At 35.5% G+C, this 21048-nt stretch overlaps 1 protein-coding gene and 1 long non-coding RNA gene across 2 annotated transcripts; both read right to left on the reverse strand.

The window, feature by feature from the left end:
- Positions 1-307: 307 nt before the first annotated feature.
- LOC114753797 (receptor-like protein EIX1) lies at positions 308-2787 on the reverse strand. The gene is made up of 3 exons (XM_028942513.1): positions 2589-2787; positions 2195-2452; positions 308-1845 (listed from the first exon to the last, which is right to left on the reverse strand). Exons 1-3 carry the CDS (start codon positions 2785-2787, stop codon positions 308-310), a joined length of 1995 nt encoding a protein of 664 aa, XP_028798346.1.
- Positions 2788-13704: 10917 nt separating this feature from the next.
- On the reverse strand, positions 13705-20266 carry LOC114753796 (uncharacterized). The gene is made up of 3 exons (XR_003741049.1): positions 20256-20266; positions 18005-18008; positions 13705-13788 (listed from the first exon to the last, which is right to left on the reverse strand). It is a non-coding gene; the product is annotated as an uncharacterized LOC114753796 (long non-coding RNA).
- Positions 20267-21048: the final 782 nt, after the last annotated feature.

The following is a 21048-nucleotide window of genomic DNA, read 5'->3' on the forward strand; positions in this document are numbered from 1 at the left end:
ATCAGTGAAACCACAAAATAAAGATGATTTATATCTGTTCACTAGTTGCTTCCACCTCCGAGCTTCCAGCTTCCAACGATGAGGCTCCACTGGCCATTCAGCTCATAGTTAGTAGCACTCAGAGAACATAGCAATTCAAGATTATAATAATGAATCAATCGATTACGCAGAAAAAACTAATTATTTTATTGGGGGGAAAAAAAGGAAAAGATAGAGAAGGGAGGCGATTACCGATTATGTTCTAAGTAGCCTGCGACGACACCTTGCTAAGTTGATTAGTGTAAGCACAACAATCCTCTCATACAAATTATTTAGGAAGGTGAAGTAAGCATTCCTCCAAGAACGGAATAAGCAATGAACCGAAGATGGCCCAAAATCCTGTAACAAATCCCAAACCCATGCTTATGTAAAATCCTTGGGACAAAAATGAATCATCTTGCTCTTCCTCAATCGATGCGGCTTTTGTTCCTTTTTCGTCTGGACAAAGTCTTTGCAGCGGACTTCCACAAAGAAATGGATTCCCATCATATGCAGAGGCATCAAAACTTTGGAGCTGTGTTCCCGATGGGATTTTCCCAGATAAATTGTTGTTTGATAGGTTCAAAACAGCAAGCCAATTCATTTCAGAAAAACTTGAAGGGATTGGTCCAGATACATGGTTTGTCGATAAATCAAGGAACTCAAGGGCATGCAGATTTCCAAGCTCCCAAGGAATAGCACCACTCAAATTGTTGCTTGATAAATCTAAGGATACAAGTTCCGAGAGATTCCCAATTTCTCTTGGAATTTTCCCACATAGTTCATTCTCCGATATATCAATGAGCTTCAGAAGTCTTTGATCGTCCTTGAATGACAATTCCTTTCCTTTCCACCTCACTGTAGGATAAAAATCATAACTGAAAACATACGAAGGTGAGCCATTTGTAAAGACGTAGAATTCATCAATGGCATCGGTAGATTTAGGTTTTCGAGCCATTGCTGATAAGTTTCGGAGACATTTTGGTATTTGTCCAGACAAGTTATTCAGTGAAAGATCTAAAACTTGAATGTTTGTTAAATGACACAGATACGATGGCAAACTCCCGTTAAAGTGGTTGTTTCTCATGCTAAGAACTTGCAAGTTTTGAAGGTTAAATCCTATCCATGGAGGTATGGGTCCTGACAATTCATTTCGCGCCACATCCAACATTACCAACTGGGTGCAATTTTGCAGAGATGGAATTTGGCCTGTGAAGTGATTGTCACGTAAAATTAAGTGACGGGCCAAAATCAAGGAGCCCATTGAGGTTGGAATCTTTCCAGAGAACTCATTATTGCTCAAATCAAGAATTCTTAGTGATGCTAAGTGATTCCAACAATCTGGGAGTTGTCCTTTGATATTATTGCTTGAAATGTTCAAATGGTTCAAACTTCTTTTGGTAGAGCATAGAAAAGCAGTTGTTGTTTCCATGTCTGAAATCCCAGAATCCGAAACATCAAGATCGTACAGGTTATTTTGTGTTTGAAGCCATCTGGGAAAAGAAGGACCTAATGCGACGGATTGGGCTGCAAATGATGTCAATTGAAATTGAGGAATCCAATTGTTGCTAAAATTCAACGTAAATGAGTTCCAAGATAAATCTAAGAGCTTCAACTTTGTGAGATTGGCAAAATGGGCCAAGTTTGTGATCCTACCTCCTAAAACATTGCTCGCAACATTGAACTCTTCGAGTCCTACCAGATTTGCAATTGTTTTCGGCATGGTTCCATTTAATTGATTGTTTTGGAGGTACAATATTTGAAGGGAATTCATTATTTTGCCTAGATCGTCTGGAATGGGACCTTCTAGGAGGTTTGAGTTGAGACCTAGATATACAAGACTCGTAGAGTTTCAAACGGAACAACCAGGGAAATATGGATGATGTGAACATGTTACGAGATAGATCAAGTTGAATTAGAGAATGAGAAAAGTTGAGCTGGGAAGGATGCGCCAAAAGAAGATCAATATCTGAAAGACCAAACTTTGACAGACTCAGATATTGCAGGCTTGGTAGATGACCAATTATTTGTAACAAATTTTTGGATTTTCTATGATTTGACACACCACCTAAATCAAGAGTATTCAAAGAAGAAAGGCGAGAAATCCATTGAATGTTGTCAATTAAGAGATTGTCATTTGAACCCAGACCAAGATTCTCTAATCTTGAAAGATTACCAAGTTGGTAAGGAATGACACCACCTAGATCATTGAAGGGGAGCATAAGTTCCTGCAAATTGACAAGATTTCCCAATTCCCAAGGGATCTCTCCTATCAAATAGTTGTAAGAAAGACGAAGGATTCTTAAGCTTGAAAGATTTCCCAATTGGTAAGGAATTTTCCCACCAAAATAGGCCTGAGTCAGATCAAGGTGCCTTAATTTAACAAGAGAACCAATAAATTCTGGGATTGGATCCCCACGGAAATCGTTCCAACCTAAATCCAAATACTTTAAATGTCTCAGTTCCACCAAAGATGCACTAATCTCACCTCTCAAGGTTGATCGTAAACACGAGCATGAAGATCAAGCATCACAACATGGCCTGTTTGGTTGCTACACTTAACACCCCACCATCTGCAACAATCAGCGTCTCCTTCTGAACCCCATGAAGATAAATGCCATACTCATCCACAAGCCCTTTCTTCAGCTCCAAAAGTGCTTGCCTTTCTCTCTCTACGCAACTCATGCTTCCATTTGAGTGCAGAATCTGCACCTGCAAAACCCAGACCAAGAATATGGTTCGAAGCAGATTTAGACTGTTCCAACACATGGTCACTCTTTGGATTTGTCCAACATTATGGAACCTTCAATTTATAATCATTTCTTTCGTCAAAAACTAAACAGCATAGCGTGTTTTAGGTGGCTTGCATGTAGCATCCTTTTCGTCGATTGCTTTCTTCCACTCCCATAATTTCAAGCTTTCTAATTACTGCAAGGCTCAATATTCCAAAAGTCTGCCTTCAAAAGTCCTAGTAAAATGATTTTTTCAAAGCCACCGGACCCATACAAAGATATATACGGATGCGTATTGCGTAAGCATTATTAATTTCCAAAGCCAGACTGAAAGAGAAGCTGCGCTCCAGGTTGCTGGTGAATTACGTAAGCGTGGATTCCGTCAAACCGACAGGGTTTGCAAAATATAATGAAAATTAATGATATATCGAGTAAATTAAATTAGGGACGTGGAAAACAAATCAACAAGTTAATGATGATGTATGTGATGGCGTGTTTATCTTTTTGGCTATTTTTGGCTTATCAACGTTTGATTATGCATGCAACAAGATAAGAGTTTTTTTATGAGGGAGATTATGTATGATGGTAAACAAGAGGCATATAATATAGCAGTCCAAATTGGAATAGAAAGTGCATTCACCGATTTAAAAGAATTTCATTATTAGAATAAAAAGCTTATACGTAGTTTATCAGTGGAAGTGACTGTGAAGATGAAGAATACGATCATGAAAGTTCCTCGGTTAGACAGTCAAAATTGGGAACCTCCGTGTTTTTTTTTTTGAGTCGATGTTGAGTCCAATTTTTTTTGGGTGCAATGTTCTCCAAGACTGTTTGAAAAAGGCCTAAGCTGGAGAGCGGAAATGGGTCTAGAGCAAGCCCATACGATTTGGGCTACTAGCCCACACCATTATATTTTGGGCCTCATTAATGATCTTTTGTGGGTGCTCTCGTGATTTTTTCAGTGGAAATTCCGTTTAATCTGTACAACATTCATGGGTCCTATATCGTCGTATTACCTGATATTGGAAGCCTCATTCCTCAACCTATTGAAGTCAAAATGGAGGGAAACCAAAGGGGAAAAAAATCCTCAACTTATTATCGTTATTTTTCTTCTGAAAACATACGAGAGAATGACGGTTAGATTTATAGGAATACATTAATATTAGTTAAGTTCCAGACAGATTTTCATAAAAATAAGTTTAAATATCGATTCAAATAATTGTAAAATTGAAGGATCTCACTAGCAAATAAGACATGGATTTAAGTTTCAAATAAAACTCTCAATCTATAATTGAAATTTTTTGTTTGCAATAGTATGAATAGCCATATTTGCATTTTCAAGAAAAGTTTAGGAATGACCTAACTATGTCACTAATCCAACATTTGATTTTAGTGCCTGTAATTTTCATTCCACACATACATGGATGAAAATATTAAGTTTGACAAGTCTAACCGAGAATATCACAGTAGGGAACAAAATCAAAGAAGATAAGATTCTCAACAATAACTAATTAACATAAGCACACAGTACAGAAGCTTTATTTTGATGGTAGCTAACAGAAACCCATTCCATATGTATTTTTGCTTCTACTACAAACTGCTTCTCTCATCACGATCTTCCAGCTTCAAATGAGCATCGGGCTCCCCTCATCAACGATTCTTATTGGTTTTAAGCGATCCCAACAATTTGGAAGTTGTTCTTTCAAGTGATTGCTGTTGACAATACCTACAAAATAACAAAAAATATGGTTTGAGTTATATCCAAGGATACTGTCCTTAAAAGATATAGCTTGTCGATTTGATAGCTGACTAAGCATGTGCAACCAAATTTTGGATTCTCTCTTATTTGAGACATCATCTTGTTCATCACTACAAAAAAATATGTTAATTCTAGCGGTTATGGTGTTACATTTCTAGCGGTTTTAACCGCAACAAATAACATTTGTAGCGGTTAAGGCAACCGCTAGAAAAACAGGTGTTAGAAAAAATTTCTAGCGGTTATCGCAACCGCTACACATCATGGTCAAAACGATAGAACATTTCTAGCGGTTCGGAACCGCTAGAAAATATCTGAAGGAGACACATTCCTAGCGGTTAGAAAACCGCTAGAAATTTTTTCCGGGGAAACTTTTCTAGCGGTTTTATAACCGCTAGAAACTTTTCCCCGGAAAAAATTTCTAGCGGTTTTGTAACCGCTAGAAACCTGCTAAACGGGAATTAAATAATTTCAGTAGCGCGCGAAAATTACTAGCGGTTATAGAACCGCTAGAAATGTTTGGGAAATTAAATTTTCACACCAATTGAATTTTTAGAATGGCGGGAAACTTTTCTAGCGGTTTTTAACCGCTAGAAAGTTTGGTGCGAAATTTAAATTTGACGAAATATTTCTAGCGGTTCTGAACCGCTAGAAATGTTTACCGTGCCAGAAAAAAAAATTTATGGTTTTTCATATTATAATTTTAAAAACCATTAAATAAATTATTTTGAAGAATTTTTGTTAATTTGTATAATTAGTTATATGTTACATTTTATATATTCAAATTTTGTAATAAAAAATATGTAATTACATTATGAATGTGTTAAAAGAAGTGAATTTAATCTAATAAGATAATTTAATTGAATATTTAATAAGATAGTTGAATTAAAGATGATATATTTTGGAATATTGAACCTATAGTATTAAGTTGATGAGTATTTGAATCAGTTGAGGAGGGCATGACAAATGTGGAGAAGAAAAATCTGAAAGGAAAGGAGAAATAAATATGTTAGTAAATTTTAAATAAAAACAAATAAAAGATACAATGAATTATAAAATAAAATTCACTTACCATAGAGTAAAGAGAGAAAAAACCACAATATGAGATAGTAAGAAAAAAAGAGAGAATTATGAAGAAGAATAGGAGAGGAAGGAAAAGAGATGGAGTAAATGAATGTAGAGAAGATATGGTATTTATAGAGATCAGCGACACATTTGTAGCGGTGTTTTTGTAGCGTTTTATAACTTTTTGTAGCTGTTATTCATTTTGTAGCGTATATAAAAGCGCTAGTAATTAGTAGCGGTTACATATGTAGCGGTTATTAACCGCTAGAAATTTAGTATTTTTTTATTTTTAAAATCTGAACGAATTATAATTTACAGGTATGTATTTTGTAGCGGTTCATAACCGCTACAAATTTTTTCACGAAATTGTAATTTGTAGCGGTTATGAACCGCTACAAATTACAATTTCGTGAAAAAAATTTGTAGCGGTTATGAACCGCTACAAATGAAAATTTTTTTTTTTAAAAAAATTTTACGAATTTTAATTTATACATATGTATTTATGGACGAAAAATTTGTTAAATAATTTATTTTGGATGCTGCTACTCTCCATCATCATCCGGCCTGAAAGGACATATTTTAAAAAAATTTGTTAAATTTATGTTGTATTTGGAAAAAATTAGTAATTAGTAGTTAATTATTTAAATAATTTAAGAAAAGACGTGTACCTGATAAGTGGCAAATTATCATCTCCTTGAGGAAAGAAGTCTTCAAAATTCGAGGGTTGGAAGGGTTCACTGTCGTAAATAATGTCACCATCACCCATATCGTAAAGATCCCGTGGCTTGAGGTGAACGACCATATTCCAGTCTTTATGTTTCTCGTCCTCGACATAGTAAATTTGGTGTGCCTCAGAAGCAAGGATATATGGCTCATCATCTTCAGATGCCCCCGTATGAATAAGTCTTGAGAAATTGACTGAGGTGATGCCCAAATGGTCAGTAGCGAGTCCCCGTGAAGTTGTCGTATTTGCCCAGGAGCATTTGAACAGTGTCACGGTGAAAAGCTGGTAAGTCAACTCAATAATGTCAATTAGCTTTCCATAGTAAGTGACGCCTCCAAAGCGCATATCGCCATCACTACTGCTAGCATAACATCTCGTTCCGAATGTCCCGCAAACTCCAGAGTTTTGTGTGAGCAATCCCTGATCACGTGCAACCGTACAGAACTTGAAGCCGTTGACATTGTACGCGGTAAACCTCCGTGCATGGTCTAACGGACCGAGAGAAAGAGCTCTGAATTCATCTGTGTATGGGCTGTTGTCATTACGTATTCGACGTGTAAACCAACTGGGAAACTCTTTGTGGACTCTTTTATCAATGTCAGCAGAACGCGCACGGCCCCGTAGCTGACGCCTGAGATAACTCCTAAACTCACTATAGTAAAGTGTAATTTGTTAGAAGAGTCAGTAAGAAACAAATATAAAGTGTAAAAGCTAGTGAGCTTATATGATATATATACTTACTGCATGAAGGGTTCAACTTGGCTGCAATTTATCAAAACGTGTCTGTGTGCCTGGAGTTTCTCTGTAGGAGTGAGTCTGAAGAATTCATATCCTCCAACTGGTTTCCCAACAGGAGGAAATAAAGTTGACGTGGAAGGACCGGGAGGAGAATCATCTACGCGACGCGGGCGGTTAAAAGATGTCTCCATGTCATCAAAGTACCTCGAACAGAAAGTTAGGACCTCATCTCCGGAATAACCTTCTGCTATTGACCCCTCAGGCCATGCCTTATTCCTAACATATGATTTTAATTTTCCCAAGTACCTGTAAGTTAAAATTGCATTAATAATTACGAGTAAATGAAAGAACAATGTGAAATTTAAAGAGGCGGGAATAAAAGATAATCTAGTACCTCTCTATAGGGTACATCCATCGATAGTGAACTGGGCCAGCAACCTTTGCTTCTCGAACAAGGTGGACAGTCAAGTGAACCATAACAGTAAAGAATGATGGAGGAAATATCATCTCCAAGTGACAAAGTGTAAGAATAATTTTATTTTGCAGCTGATCAAGCTCTTCCGCTACCAAGACCTTCGCACACAACTTCTTGAAAAATGAACATAATTCTACCAAAACCACCGATACATCAGAAGGAAGTGTGTTTTTCAAGGCCAATGGAAGTAACTGTTGCATAAGAACATGAGAGTCATGACTTTTCAACCCAGTAACCTTTCGAGCCTGCAGATCGATACACCTTGAGATGTTGCTAGAATATCCATCTGGTACTTTTATGTTCTTCAACGTCGAGAGGAAGATATCCTTGTTCTGCTTTGTCAAGGTGAATTTAGCTGGCTGAAACTTGTCGTTTTCATCAGGCCAAGCCTCTTCACGAATTCCCCAGGCCCGTAAATCTTTTCTAGCTGCGAGATGGTCTTTGGACTTTCCAGCTTCATTGAGCAACGTATATAGCACATTATCGCACACATTTTTTTCAATGTGCATAACATCCAAACTGTGTCGTAGCAAATTAGATTCCCAATAAGGAAGAGTGAAAAATATGCTTCTCTTCCGCCATTGCATAGGTTGCGTATCAGATGTCCCACGAGATCGTCGTCCCAATCGTTCGGGATCCACACTCTTACCAAACTCGATATGAACATCTTCTAACTGCCGCAAAATATCCATACCAGACAAAGTAACAGGAGGATCTCTCTTCTCCTGTTTCCCATCGAAGCGAATCCGTTGCAATCTAAGTCTGTGCTTGGAATCAAGGAACCGTCGATGTCCTATGAAGCACCACTTGCGACTGTGTGGAAGGCGACATGGCACAGAATCAAAATTGCACTCAGGACAGGCCAACCCAGTATGCACATTCCAGCCAGACAAAGTTCCCAAACCGGGAAAATCACTTATTGTCCACATCAAGGCTGCACGGAGATTGAATAGTTGCTTGTCATGTGAGTCATATGCCTCAACACCATTCGTCCATAGGTCGAGCAATTCGTGTATCAACGGTTGCAGGTATACGTCAATATCATTTCCTGGTGCTTTCTTGCCAGGAATGATCATGGAAAGCAAAAAGGAGCTCTGCTTCATGCACATCCAAGGTGGTAGATTGTATGGAATTAACACCACCGGCCAGATACTGTAACTTGTGCTCATGTTTCCGAAGGGATTAAAACCATCGGTTGCCAATGCAAGACGTACATTTCTAGGATCATTGGCAAAGTCTGGAAATTTCGCATCAAACGCTTTCCACGCCTCCGAGTCTCGTGGGTGCCTTAACCTACCATCTAGGTTTTCCTCAGTCGCGTGCCACCTCATGTGCTGAGCCATTTTTGATGACATATACATTCTTTGCAACCGTGGTTTCAAAGGAAAGTATCTAAGAAAATAATATATTAAAAATTTAAAATACCGAATATTTTTAGAGACGGAACAAGTAACACGCTGTAATAATTTGTACCTGAGAATTTTGGCCGGTTTCTTCTTTTGCTTCTTGCCCTTTCGTACCGACTTATAGCGTGACGTCTTGCATCTCGTACAAATCTCTTTGTTGGCATCATCTCCCCAGTATAGCATACAGTCGTTTGGGCATGCATCTATCTTCTTATAGTTCAAGCCAAGCTTGTTAATAATCTTTTTTGCTTCGTAAAAAGACGGAGGGAATTCAGCTTGGGGGAAAGCATCTCCCAGTAATTCCAGCAACATAGACATCGCCTTGTCAGTCATACCGCACAAGCATTTGATGTGATACAGCCTCACCAAGAATGACAACTTCGAATACTTTGTACACCCAGAATAAAGAGGCTTGTCAGCTTCGGTCATGAGGTCAAAAAATTCCCGAGCAGTTTCGTTTCTTAGAAACTCCGGTTGAGGTCCCTCTACTTCATCTTCGTTGGGATTCGAGCTTTCGTGAACACCAAAAGCATCACGCACAGCATCATTCACGGCATCGGCCTCATCCACTCGAACTCCCATCCGTGAAACTACTGGCACTGACTCAGCACCCATATCTAGCCGTTCCCCATGTAGTTGCCAAAATACGTACTCTCGCGGAAAAGGCTTAAAGATTAAATGTTCCCTAACAATATCTTTGGGATGCCACTTTTTGAAATTACATTTAGGACAGGGACACTGAATCTTACCATTTACGGCAGCATTGGCGAAAGCAAAATCCAAGAAATAGTTTAGACCAGCCAAGTATTGCGGAGTCGACCGGTGCAAGTTGATCCACGACCTATCCATGACTAATAATGCTCAAATTTCGTGAAAATATGCCACAGAGCTCAAAGAGAAGTTAAAATGAAATTCAGTTGAAGTGCTTCAGCTTATAAAGGAGGGTGGAGGAACGGTCATTTTTTTGTAGCGGTTACAAAACCGCTACAAATTTGTAGCGGTTTTAACGGAAAATTTCAATTTCCAGCGGTTATTAACCGCTAGAAATTCTAAATATCGGTTACAAACCGATAGAAATTTCTAGCGGTTTAACGGGAATTTTCTCTCCATCTGTTTTGAATTTTCTAGCGGTTTTATAACCGCTAGAAAATTCGGTCAAATTTCACAATTTTCTAGCGGTCTTGTGAACCGCTAGAAAACTGTAGAATTTTCTAGCGGTTCTTGAGAACCGCTAGAAAATGTAGAATTTTCTAGCGGTTTCGTGAACCGCTAGAAAATTCTACAGTTTTAAAAATATTTATTAAATTAATAAATGATTATAGAATTATTTCGAGTAATTAATATGTTTAACGTGTTTAATAAATTGTAATGTTGATGTTGTAATAAATAAATAAATATTTCAATATTAATTAGTACTTGACATAAATAAAATTATAGAAATAAATCAATAAAGGAAACAAATAAATATAAAATTTAGATAAATATCTAAATAATATATAAAACCGTAAAATCAAGATTCTAATAAAATCCGATACAATGAAAGCAAATCATGGGTGGGGGGCAGAAGCAGCATCATCGGGATCATCCTCTGCTGAATCCTCCGGCTGACGGTGGGCAGGCCGCTCAACCTGCTGGGACTGGACTGGCGGATGGCGGGGTAGGGGCGGGACTGGTGGCATGTGTAGGTCGGGGATGTCAGGAACCGAGATGTTTGGAGCTATACTGACCACCACATGACGCAGAGCCGTAGCAGCTGCCAAGAGCTGGTCAAGCTGCGTCTGGAGCTGACGATCACGCTCCTGGAACTGACGATCACGCTCCACGATCCTGGCCTCGAACTCTTGTCTGAGCTCCTCTCGCAATTCCTCTGAAGATGAGGAACCCGGCCGCTTCGCACTCGCATGAGAGCTCCCAGCAGTATATGAAGGGCCAGCGCCACTTGAGCGGGGCAACCTAGTCGGTGTAGGTCCAAGTCCAAGCCCGCTAACTCGACCAGGGTGCTGCGGCCGGCCACGACCCGCTAAAAGTGAGGCGGTGGGATCCAAGGCAGACCCCTGAGACTCACGCAACTCGGAATCGACCTGAGTCATCCGTGCCTACCAAAATTAATATAAAGAAGTTAATTATAATATAATGATATCTACACTGTGATATTATATTAATATTTAATTTATTACTTACCGCTATCTCCTCAACCTCATCCGACGCACGCCCGTCTCGGGGTCTATACACCATCGGCCACATCTCGCCATAAGTGGGCGTGTATCCCCGCTCCTGCTGCGTCTTTTCCATCTGTAAATGAAATCAAAGAAATAATTAGTTACAAATTAAATACATCTACATATTTAATAAATTTATTTCAAGTACTCACAATCTCGTCATAAGTGATCGCAAAGCTCCTGGATCCAGCCCTATGACGTATCGTCTGATGCCTGACGCTCCTAGCATTTCTCCTAGAAAGAGCCTGAAGCAAAATGTAAAAAAATTAAATTAAATGAGTCAAGTCGGATAAAAAATAAAGAAATTATAATTAATACAATATTATCATACCATCTGGTCAGCCGTCATCCTAAAATAGACGTAAGTGGACCAGTCTTGGTCCGGGACTCCACCAGGTACATCTGCCAGTATCTCCTGGAGGGGCCTCGTCCCGTCACCTTTCTTCTCCCTCCACAGGTCGGCCCTCCTGTTCTTCCATGCCATCCCAAGCCTCTTGATCGTGTCAGCCCTCAACTCCTCCCCCAGAATAAATTTACTCTATGATTAAAATAATAAATTAACTAAATAACAAATTATAAACAAATAATTAAGCAATTTCAATAATCAAAAACAAATAATTAGTTTTTAACTAATTTAACAATATTATAAATAAAATATAAATTAATCAAAGTTTAATAATAATTAAACAATTAAGTAATTTAAATGAAAAAATATTTTTACTCAACTAAATTTAAAATTATTATAAGTAATAAATTAATGAAATCAATAACAAATTATTTTCATTTAACTACTTTTAAATAATTTAAATTAAAAATATATATTCATTTAACTACTTTTAAAAATATTATAAATAACAAACAAATTAAATAAATAAAAAATTATAATCAAACAATTAAATTATTTGAAAACAAAATATATAATCATTTATTTAAATTAAAAAAAATTATAAATAACAATTTTATATTACCTTCATTATTTCCCAGCCTTGCTGCTTCTTGTCTGAGGTGATCTTCTTCCAGTCCTGCACGTAGATGGGGAACAGCGTCCACTGCTGACCAAGGAGGCGCACGTACTTGTTGTACAACTGGCCACCTTTCTTCGTCGGTTGGCCCAACTCATTGAGCGGCACAACCACTCGTCCGCCCGTCATCATAGACAGCTCTCTGGCTGTCAGCCTCCGATAGGACCTGTTCCCCTCAGTGTCTACAAAATTTAATTAAGAAATAAATTATATATCAATAAATTAATATAATTTCTATATAAATTAAATACTGATCAAAACTTTAAAAAGTTAAATAAATACTTACCGACAAATTCCACCTCATAACCAGCCTGACGTCTCGGAGCAGGACGCTGTGCAGCCTGGGGATACTCATTCCCCTGATCCTGCTCCTCCTCCTCCTCCTCCTCCTCGTCAGCAGCATCAGCATGGGGTTGCTCATCCCCAGTAAAATGAGCCTCCTCAGTCCGCTCAATACCATCCTGCTCCATAAAACTGAGGATATCCTCCTCGCTCAGATCGTAGTCATGAATGCTGGGAAATGGCTCATCAGCATCATGATGAACCTCACTGGGTCCAGCTCTCTCAGGATCAACTGGGTCTTTCCCATGTCGACGAGGCATCCTAATAACAACAAATAGTAATTATTTATAAATGAAATAAAAAAAATTAATTTATAAGCTATAACATAATAAAATTAATAAAATAAAACATAAAATAAAAATTATTTATCAATAAATTACTATTTTTACCTGAAAATAAGGATCTGCAACTGAATCAGAACTCAAATATGTTTGTGAAGAAAATTCAGCAGAGCTTCGCTTCCAGAACGATTGAAGAAGTGAGAGTGTGGGGGGGTATATATAGACCGAGACTTTCTAGCGGTTAGGCACAAAACCGCTAGAAATTTCTAGCGGTTCTAGGCCTGAACCGCTAGCCATTTCTAGTGCTTCATGCATCAACCGCTAGAATTTTTCGGTGTCTAGCGGTTTATTAGCCTGAACCGCTAGAAAGTAAACGCTACAAATTTGGCGCCAAGTTCCCGCCAAAGCCCGGGGAGTTTTCTAGCTCTAATTTTCTAGCGGTTAGGGGGTAACCGCTAGAAATGTGCGTTTAATGGTCAAACCGTCTGTATTTTGCAGCGGTTTTTATAGGAACCGCTAGAAATATCTCAAATTTCTAGCGGTTTTGTTTAACCGCTAGAAAGGTTCCGCTGCTACTTCTACAACTTCTTGTAGTGTCAAGGTCAGTCAAAGAAGAAAGGAAAAAAATTCATGAAATGTTATCAACATCAATTAGGAGATTGTCCATCTTGTTCAGGGTCATTCAAAGAAGAAAGGAAAGAAATTCATGAAATGTTATCAGCATCAATTAGGAGATTGTCCTTTAGCTAAAAAACCTCTAATCTTGGAAGATTACCAAGTTGGCTAGGAATTATGCGCCCTAGATGGTTATGATGCAAAGTGAGTTGCAGCAAGTTAGAAAAATTTCCCCATTGCCAAGGAATATAATTTCTCCTTTAAGATACGTAGTTCAATTAGAGAGGAAGGTTCTGTAGGCTCCACAGTTCTCCTAATTGATAAGGATTTTCCCACCAAAGTAAGCATGCGTGGATTGAAGCAGCTTTAGTTTATATGTGGCATGCTTCCTATTCCTAATTTAGACTATTTGAATACATGGTCACTCTTTGAACATTGCTCCAACATTATGGGAACCTTCAATTTATAATCATTTCCTTCATCACAAAAAAAGCAGTGTAGGCAGCGTGCTTTCCCCAGCTAAAATTAATTGCAAGACTTGATAATATTCCAAAAGTCTGCCTTCAAAAGTATATACCTGTGGACTCCGTCAAACTGACGGGGTTTGCAAAATGAAATTAATTATGACACACCGAGTAACCATGGATATGGAGACCTATCAATAAGTTAATGAAGGTGATGGCATGTACGTGTAATAAGAGTACGTATTGCGGGGATCAATAATATCTGAGAGTTGAAGCCGATCGAGTCGTGTATTTTGGGGGCAGACTTGGCTTCAAGTCTATGACAGGCATGAACGCGTGAGAAGACTTTATAGATTGGATTGACCCATTGAAATTTGAGATAATTAAAGCATGAATTAAAAAAAATCTTATTAATTTAATACATATTTCAAATTAATAAAAACCTATTATATAAAGTGGTTAATGGTGTTAATAGAATTGTGAATATTGTTATAAAAATTGTTAATGACATTACAAATGTTTAAAAAATTTCAATTTAAAAACTTGAAACGTTGTTAATCACCGTGTTATGAAAATTCAAAAAAATCTGAAAAAATAGTTGCTAATCACTGGATCACCGTTGATCAGTATCTGGCAGTCACTTGAACTCTGGCACCAGCGTTAAAGCTCCAACCGGCTGGTAAGAGTGACTTGAAGGTTTGAAAAGAAAAAATAAAGGGCAATATTATAAATTCACTTAATTTTAAAATTTTACATCAGTCAATTTTGCAAGTTTAGATGACATTTGGGGTTTTACAAATTCAACTATCATTTTATTGAAAGTTTTCGGGGGGGAAAAAAATCTAATATCAACTCATTCCTTTTCATTTTAAAAAAAATGTTCCTATTCCAAATTTCAAATATTGCAAAGAAAATGGCTATTCAGGCCCAACACCAAAAAGGACATTATCATGGGCCCATTTCTGTAGCCCAATTTTGTGCTGAATGGGAAAGTTACGTACGGCTTGGGCTTCTCATATTCAACAACTCATGCTTGTCTGAAATGAAAATAAAAAATTAAAAAATTTCCCAAACATTGAAAATTCGTTTCGTCATTTTAGTAGCTCTTCGTTTTTTCCCCTCAAAACCAAAAATTTCGATTCTCTGAAAAGTATGGACTGTTTTTGGTCAGAGAAAAGAATGGACATAATTATTAATTAAACATGATATTAATGACATAGTATGTAGGTACCGACAAGGTGAAACACGACAAAATTGACAACAGTAATTAATTAACATAAGCACACATGACATGGATGCTTTATTTTGACGGCGGCCAACAGAAACCTATTCCACATATACCACGTTGTTTCTTATTATAGATCATTTGTACCTTGAAAGTTTGTGTCAAAATATAATTCACTTATAGTATAATTAATTATCTTTTTCTAATTTTATCCCTATTAATTTAATAAAAAATTAATTAATCTCTCTCTCCATTTCTCTCTCAACTTTTCATTTCTTATGCAATCCATCCTTTCCCCTCTCTCTCAACTTTTAAGAAGGGTAAATATGAAAAAAAAAAAACTGGTTAATTTAATATATTTCTTGGTTTGCGGGTTTGGGATACAAGTGACTTATAATAAGAAACAGAGTGGTATACTAATTTCTTGTTCATACATACCTATCACAAATTACATAATACTTCTCCAATTTTTAATATAAGATCTACTATTTAACTAATTTAATTGAATTAAGGAGATTAGGTAAGTTTGTCAATTATAAAAAATATAACATATTTTTCTTAAAATATCATAATTATGTTTCTTAATATCTTCCCTCCTCTCTTAACTTGATTATGGTTAAGGGAATATCCATAAGAGTAATTTAAGAAAAATTAATAAATATAAAAAATAGATATAATATTTATGACTAATTTAAAAAAATAGATATAATATTTATGACTAAATTTAACTCACTAATTAGGTCATATATTAATGACCGAAGAAGTAATACCCAAATACAGTATGAAAACCTAAGATTAAAAGTTATGAATAGAGTATTTGGATGAAAATCAAATTATGATTTTAAAAATGATTTTATGATATATGAAGTAAATGTGTAAGAAGTTTTGTCTCAATTTATGTAATCAAACATTTCTTATGTTCAATACCACCTCTGTCTCTTATTATAAAATTCAATTTTTTGAATATGTTTGTCCATTTTTATAAAATTCTTTTTGAGTTTGTCTGAACATTTAATGTATTATTACCTATTTTATCTATAGTTTAATACATTTAATACATCCTCTTTCTTCATTTATCTCACCATTATTCTCTCATATCTACTCATTTATATAGGGGTATATTTGAAAAAAAAATACATTTGTTACATATTAATTGCTTTTAACTAATTTTAACTGTTTTTTTAAACCACGCAATTTAGTTAAAAATATCTTTTAATAAAGGACGGAGTAGTATATTCAATGAACCACGTGGGGATCGACGTTGTTTATTTATGATGCTATGTAAATGCTTCTTTATTATTTCTGCGATTCTTCAAATGTAAGTCAGTAAGCGAGTTAAAGAGAACTCACAGCTTGTAATCTTATTTTCTCATTCAGTTTAAAGTCTAATTAATCTCAACTCCAACAAGTGAACACGACCAAAGTTAACATGTTACTATTTTCGATCCTAATTATAAGAGCTAGTTAACTACTTTAAGAAAATTAAGAAAATAAGTTAAGTTAGTTATTTGTAATGAATAAGTGTTGTCTTTTCTAAAATATTCTTATTAATCAAGTGTATTGGTGAGAATTACCATTATTAGAAGGACCACATTGGAAAAAAATGCATAAATATGAGAGACAAAATAGATTGAGGTCTTATATTTAGGATTAAAATAAAAATCAAAAGAGGTCTTATATTAAGGACTGAAGGTAGTGTGTATATATATTACCTCCAATTCTCAATATAAATGTTAGTTTGACTTTTAATTTGGTCTTAAATATAAAACTCTTATCTACTTTGTCTCTAATATTTATTTATTTATTTTAAAGTAGTCCTCGTAATAGTTACATATATCAAATGTTCTATCAAATAGTAATTTTAGCTAATACATGATTAAAAGAGATATTTTAGAAAAGACAACATCTAATTATTATAAATAATTAACTCAGCAAACTTTTTTAATCTACTTAAATTAATTAACTAACTCTTATATTAAGAAGTGGAGATAGTATATCCTTAAAGCCTTCCTAGGACCAACTTTGGGATATAGGAGTCGTGGACTGAGATATGAAAAGGCCAAAATACCATCTGCTGCGTCTCCATTAGTGCTACCATGGGCTACTTTGCCGATGAAATATGGAAGCGAAAAATTCAATGACCGGCGATACGGCGATGAAATGTTATGTTCAGGCTTTTCATTCAATCATATATTGATTATTGATAGAGAGGTTCAGTGACCTTGGGCATCTTCCTATATTTGATTTTGATGATCACAACAATCCTCTCATAAAGACTATACATGAAGGTGAACAACTATGAAGTTAGCCTGGCTCCCATAATTAAACAAATTCTGTTTGTTATCACATTTAAAATTATTTGTAAGCATATTTTATGTAAATCGAAATAAAATTTTTTTTACGTACTTACCTGGTATTTCGTAAATCATGATTAAAAAACTGATTATAAATCGTTCCGAATGGGTCTAAATTAAAGACAAGAAAAATGATGGCAATGTGGTGGACAGTGGAGACACTGGTATTCTGGACTGGGTCCAGAGCTGTTGAGTTAGATGAAGCCCATGGCGATTTCTTTTACCAAAAAATGAAGAAGCCCATAGGAACTTCATCATCTTATTTGTATTGTACATGTTTTATTTATATCATTTTAAAAACGAAAAATAAACCACAGGATAAAAAAGTTACAAAGAAATCACACTCATCTTTCAAGGATATTACTGCCAGGTTTTATAAACATCTTTAAAGTTGCATTCCTAATAGAATTTCTTCTAATAAGTTGTTATTTGAAAAGTTCACAACGTACACCAACTCACCAAGCTTGTCAGCTCTTGACTCCACAGTCTTAAATTAAGAAAAACCACAGGCTCCTCACAGATTCCCAAGCTCCCACCAGATTTCGCCATTCAAATTGTTACTTGATACAAATCTTTATTACCATAATCCCCTGTGCAGTATTATTTTTATGAAAATTCTTGCTGTAATCCCCTAATAATGTTCTCATTCATGTTTTGTTCTAAAAGTTAGTAAAATTTAATCCAACTATACTTTCCAAATAAATAACTCAAATTTATCATTAAAAAATTATGTAGAATAGATTAAAAATGACATGTTTAAAGTAGTAGGAGTTAAAAGCGAAAAAAATAATGAAGTGAAATCCCTTAATACACATTTAAAAATGGCCCAGAGTTGTTGAGATAGAGGCAGCCCATCACTTTTTGCGAAATGATTTGGGTCTATTCTGAAAGAAGAAGCGTTTTTCATAAAAATAAATAAATAAATAAAGATGAGCGCTTTTACACCATGTCCCAAATTCCTCTGCTAGCTTGCTCCCAAGAATTTTCATTCACAAATATTTAGTTGTGATTTTTATAAAGCAAAGAAAAAAAACAAATATTTTTTAAATGATTATTGTTAACACTAATTCTAGAAGGCGGTGGGAAGACAAGAGAAACAAGAACCTCAACCAAAAAAAAAAAACCTTGGACTCAACGTGGGCCGTGGGCGATGGGATTATGGTCCAATAGAGGTGAGAAGTGAAGGTTCTAAGAAACTTCCACAGTCACTATAATTGAGAAAGAAAATCAAAAGTAGTGTACTGGGAATATATTAGAAAATATCAAAAGGCCAATATCGGTTTGTCCGTGATAATAACTGAAGATGGCCATTGTCCGAGAGGGCGTCGTGAGGAATACGTGTTGGGCCCTGGTTTGACTGTCATGGGAGGGTCGGTTATCTTGTCTGCTACGTGGCGCCAATTGGGTGGTTAGACCACAAAGGTACGAACCAGTTTCGTTAATCGCCTTCTCATTGGTCAACGTGGCATTCCCTTAACGGCCTCATTCCTTCCATTCTTTGGCGGCAGTTTTACTTTCCATGTTCTTTTCTTCGACGCAAAAATCCCCCCCGTCTCTTTCTTCCCACTTCATTTAACCACCTCAATTTTCATTTTTTTAAATTTAATTTGACCAATCAATAAATAATATTACTTCATGATTTTTTTAAAAAAATTAACAAACACAATTTTCACATTTACTTTAATTTTTACGTCATTTTTTTAATGACATGTATAATGGAGAGTATGTGTATTCAAGAGAATATAATTCAAATCCCCTCTTCTTCTTTTCTCGCCCTCATTAATACAAAGAAAAACATGTGCCAATTCAACTTTAGAAGTGGACGTGGGCGTCCATGATGTGCCCTGCTTTTTCTATTCAAAACATAACTTTTTTGCTTTGTTGATAATAATATTTAATGTTTATCGGCCCATATACAGTTATATGTAAAGTAAAGGCATGGGTTCAGTAAAGCTACGGCGCTGGGTAGAGCTGGGGTTAAGAGTTAGTTGCCCTGCCCTTGGATCGTGGGTGAGTCCAATCCCTTTCTTAAAATTTTCCTTCACAAAAAAAAAAAAGTAAAGGCATGGGTTTTGGTGGGGAAAAAAAAAGGCATGGGTTTGCAATATGAATGAAGCTCGTAAATTGATCTTTGTTTTAAGAAAATGAAACCCGTACAAAGTGTGGCTGAAATTACCAGTTACTCCAGTTCTATATACTATCTTCGATCTTTAATATAATCGTTTGTTTGATTTTTGTTTTCGTTATAAATATAAGATACCAATTCATTTTGTCTCTCATATATTTTTTTTTTGAGGTAGTCCGTATAATAATAATAGTTCTAACTAATACATTTAATTGGTAATCATATTTTAGGAGCCAAATACAGTGCTGAACCAAAAAGTTACAGCTTGGGCTTCTCATATTCAAAAACTCATGTTTGTCTCAGTCATGGTTTTAAAATGATTTTACGGTATACGAAGTAAATATGTGAAGGAAGTTTTATCTTGATTTGTGTGAAATCACTTTCTAAAAGTGTTTTTAGGTTATCCAAATCTGAAATGGAAACAAAAAATTAAAAAAAATTCTCAAACACTGAAAAATCGTTTCGTCATTTTAGTAGCTTTTCCATTTTTTCCCCCTCAAAATAAAAAATTTCGAATCTCTGAAAAGCATGGGCATTTCTTTTTTCAGAGAAATGTATCGACACAATTTTAAATTAATGATATAAATCAAGACTAGAATATCACCTGCCTTCAATGATGCTTTTCCTCTTTTCCATGAAAATATATATATACATATATATACTCCTTTAGTTTTAAATATAAAACTCATTTTACAGTATAAATTACATTATAAAATGAGTCCTATGTTTCAAACTAGAGGAGTACAAGATTTTCCCCCAGATGCATGAGGATTCATATAAAAGACGAAGAAAATTGTTGGGAAATGACTCTATCCTTCGATTGTTTGAATAATTGTCATATTGAGCCTGTTTGAAATAGTTTATAAGTAGCTTTTTAGTCATGATTTATGGAATACGAGGCAAGTATGTGAGAAGAGTTTTGTTTCCACTTACGTGAAATGTGCTTATAAGTGATTTTCACCGCTATTCCAAACAAGCCCAATTTCACGTTAAAGGATTCAATTTTGTGAAAACATAAAATATTAGAATTTCAAATTTTAAGTTTTAAATGTCAGGAAGGTTTTATGCTATTGATGCAAAGTTTAGGAGAATTTTGGACATTTTAGCCTTTTATGTATTTTTATCTAAATTTTTAGACAATGAAAATTCATAGTTTCTTTTGGTTGCAAACTTTTTTCCCCGCCTAAGGTGATTTTATTGGTATCCATTATACGAAAAGTGGAAAAAGAATAAATGCAAGAATAAGATGTGATTTGGCAACTAATAAATTTTTATTCATTTTTCAAATGTGTGTGAATGCTAAAATTTGATCAATAATTGATTATAAAAGCTTATTTCTCATAACTTAACATTAAATTCTACTTTTTATTTGTCATTCTTGCTGAAAATTTTTTCATACTTTTGGAAAACAATTATGATGGTATTTTGGTTTCTATTTATTCAATTAATGGCTAAATAGGGTGAGTTTTTTTGTATATCAACAAAAA

Source organism: Neltuma alba, unplaced genomic scaffold (assembly GCF_004799145.2).
Source record: "Neltuma alba isolate B1F8T4 unplaced genomic scaffold, ASM479914v2 tig00008147_pilon, whole genome shotgun sequence".
NCBI classification, from domain to species: Eukaryota; Viridiplantae; Streptophyta; class Magnoliopsida; order Fabales; family Fabaceae; genus Neltuma; species Neltuma alba.

Excerpts from the sequence above, each read along its gene's own strand:
- LOC114753797 (XM_028942513.1), bottom strand. The coding sequence starts at position 2,787 with ATGTGTTGGAACAGTCTAAATCTGCTTCGAACCATATTCTTGGTCTGG. Across the intron at positions 2,453-2,588 it reads GACGCTGATTGTTGCAGATG|GTTGGAACGATTTCCGTGGG; the intron begins GTGGGGTGTTAA and ends ATTTGGATTTAG. Across the intron at positions 1,846-2,194 it reads TGTCATTCCTTACCAACTTG|GTCTCAACTCAAACCTCCTA; the intron begins GTAATCTTTCAA and ends TTGTATATCTAG.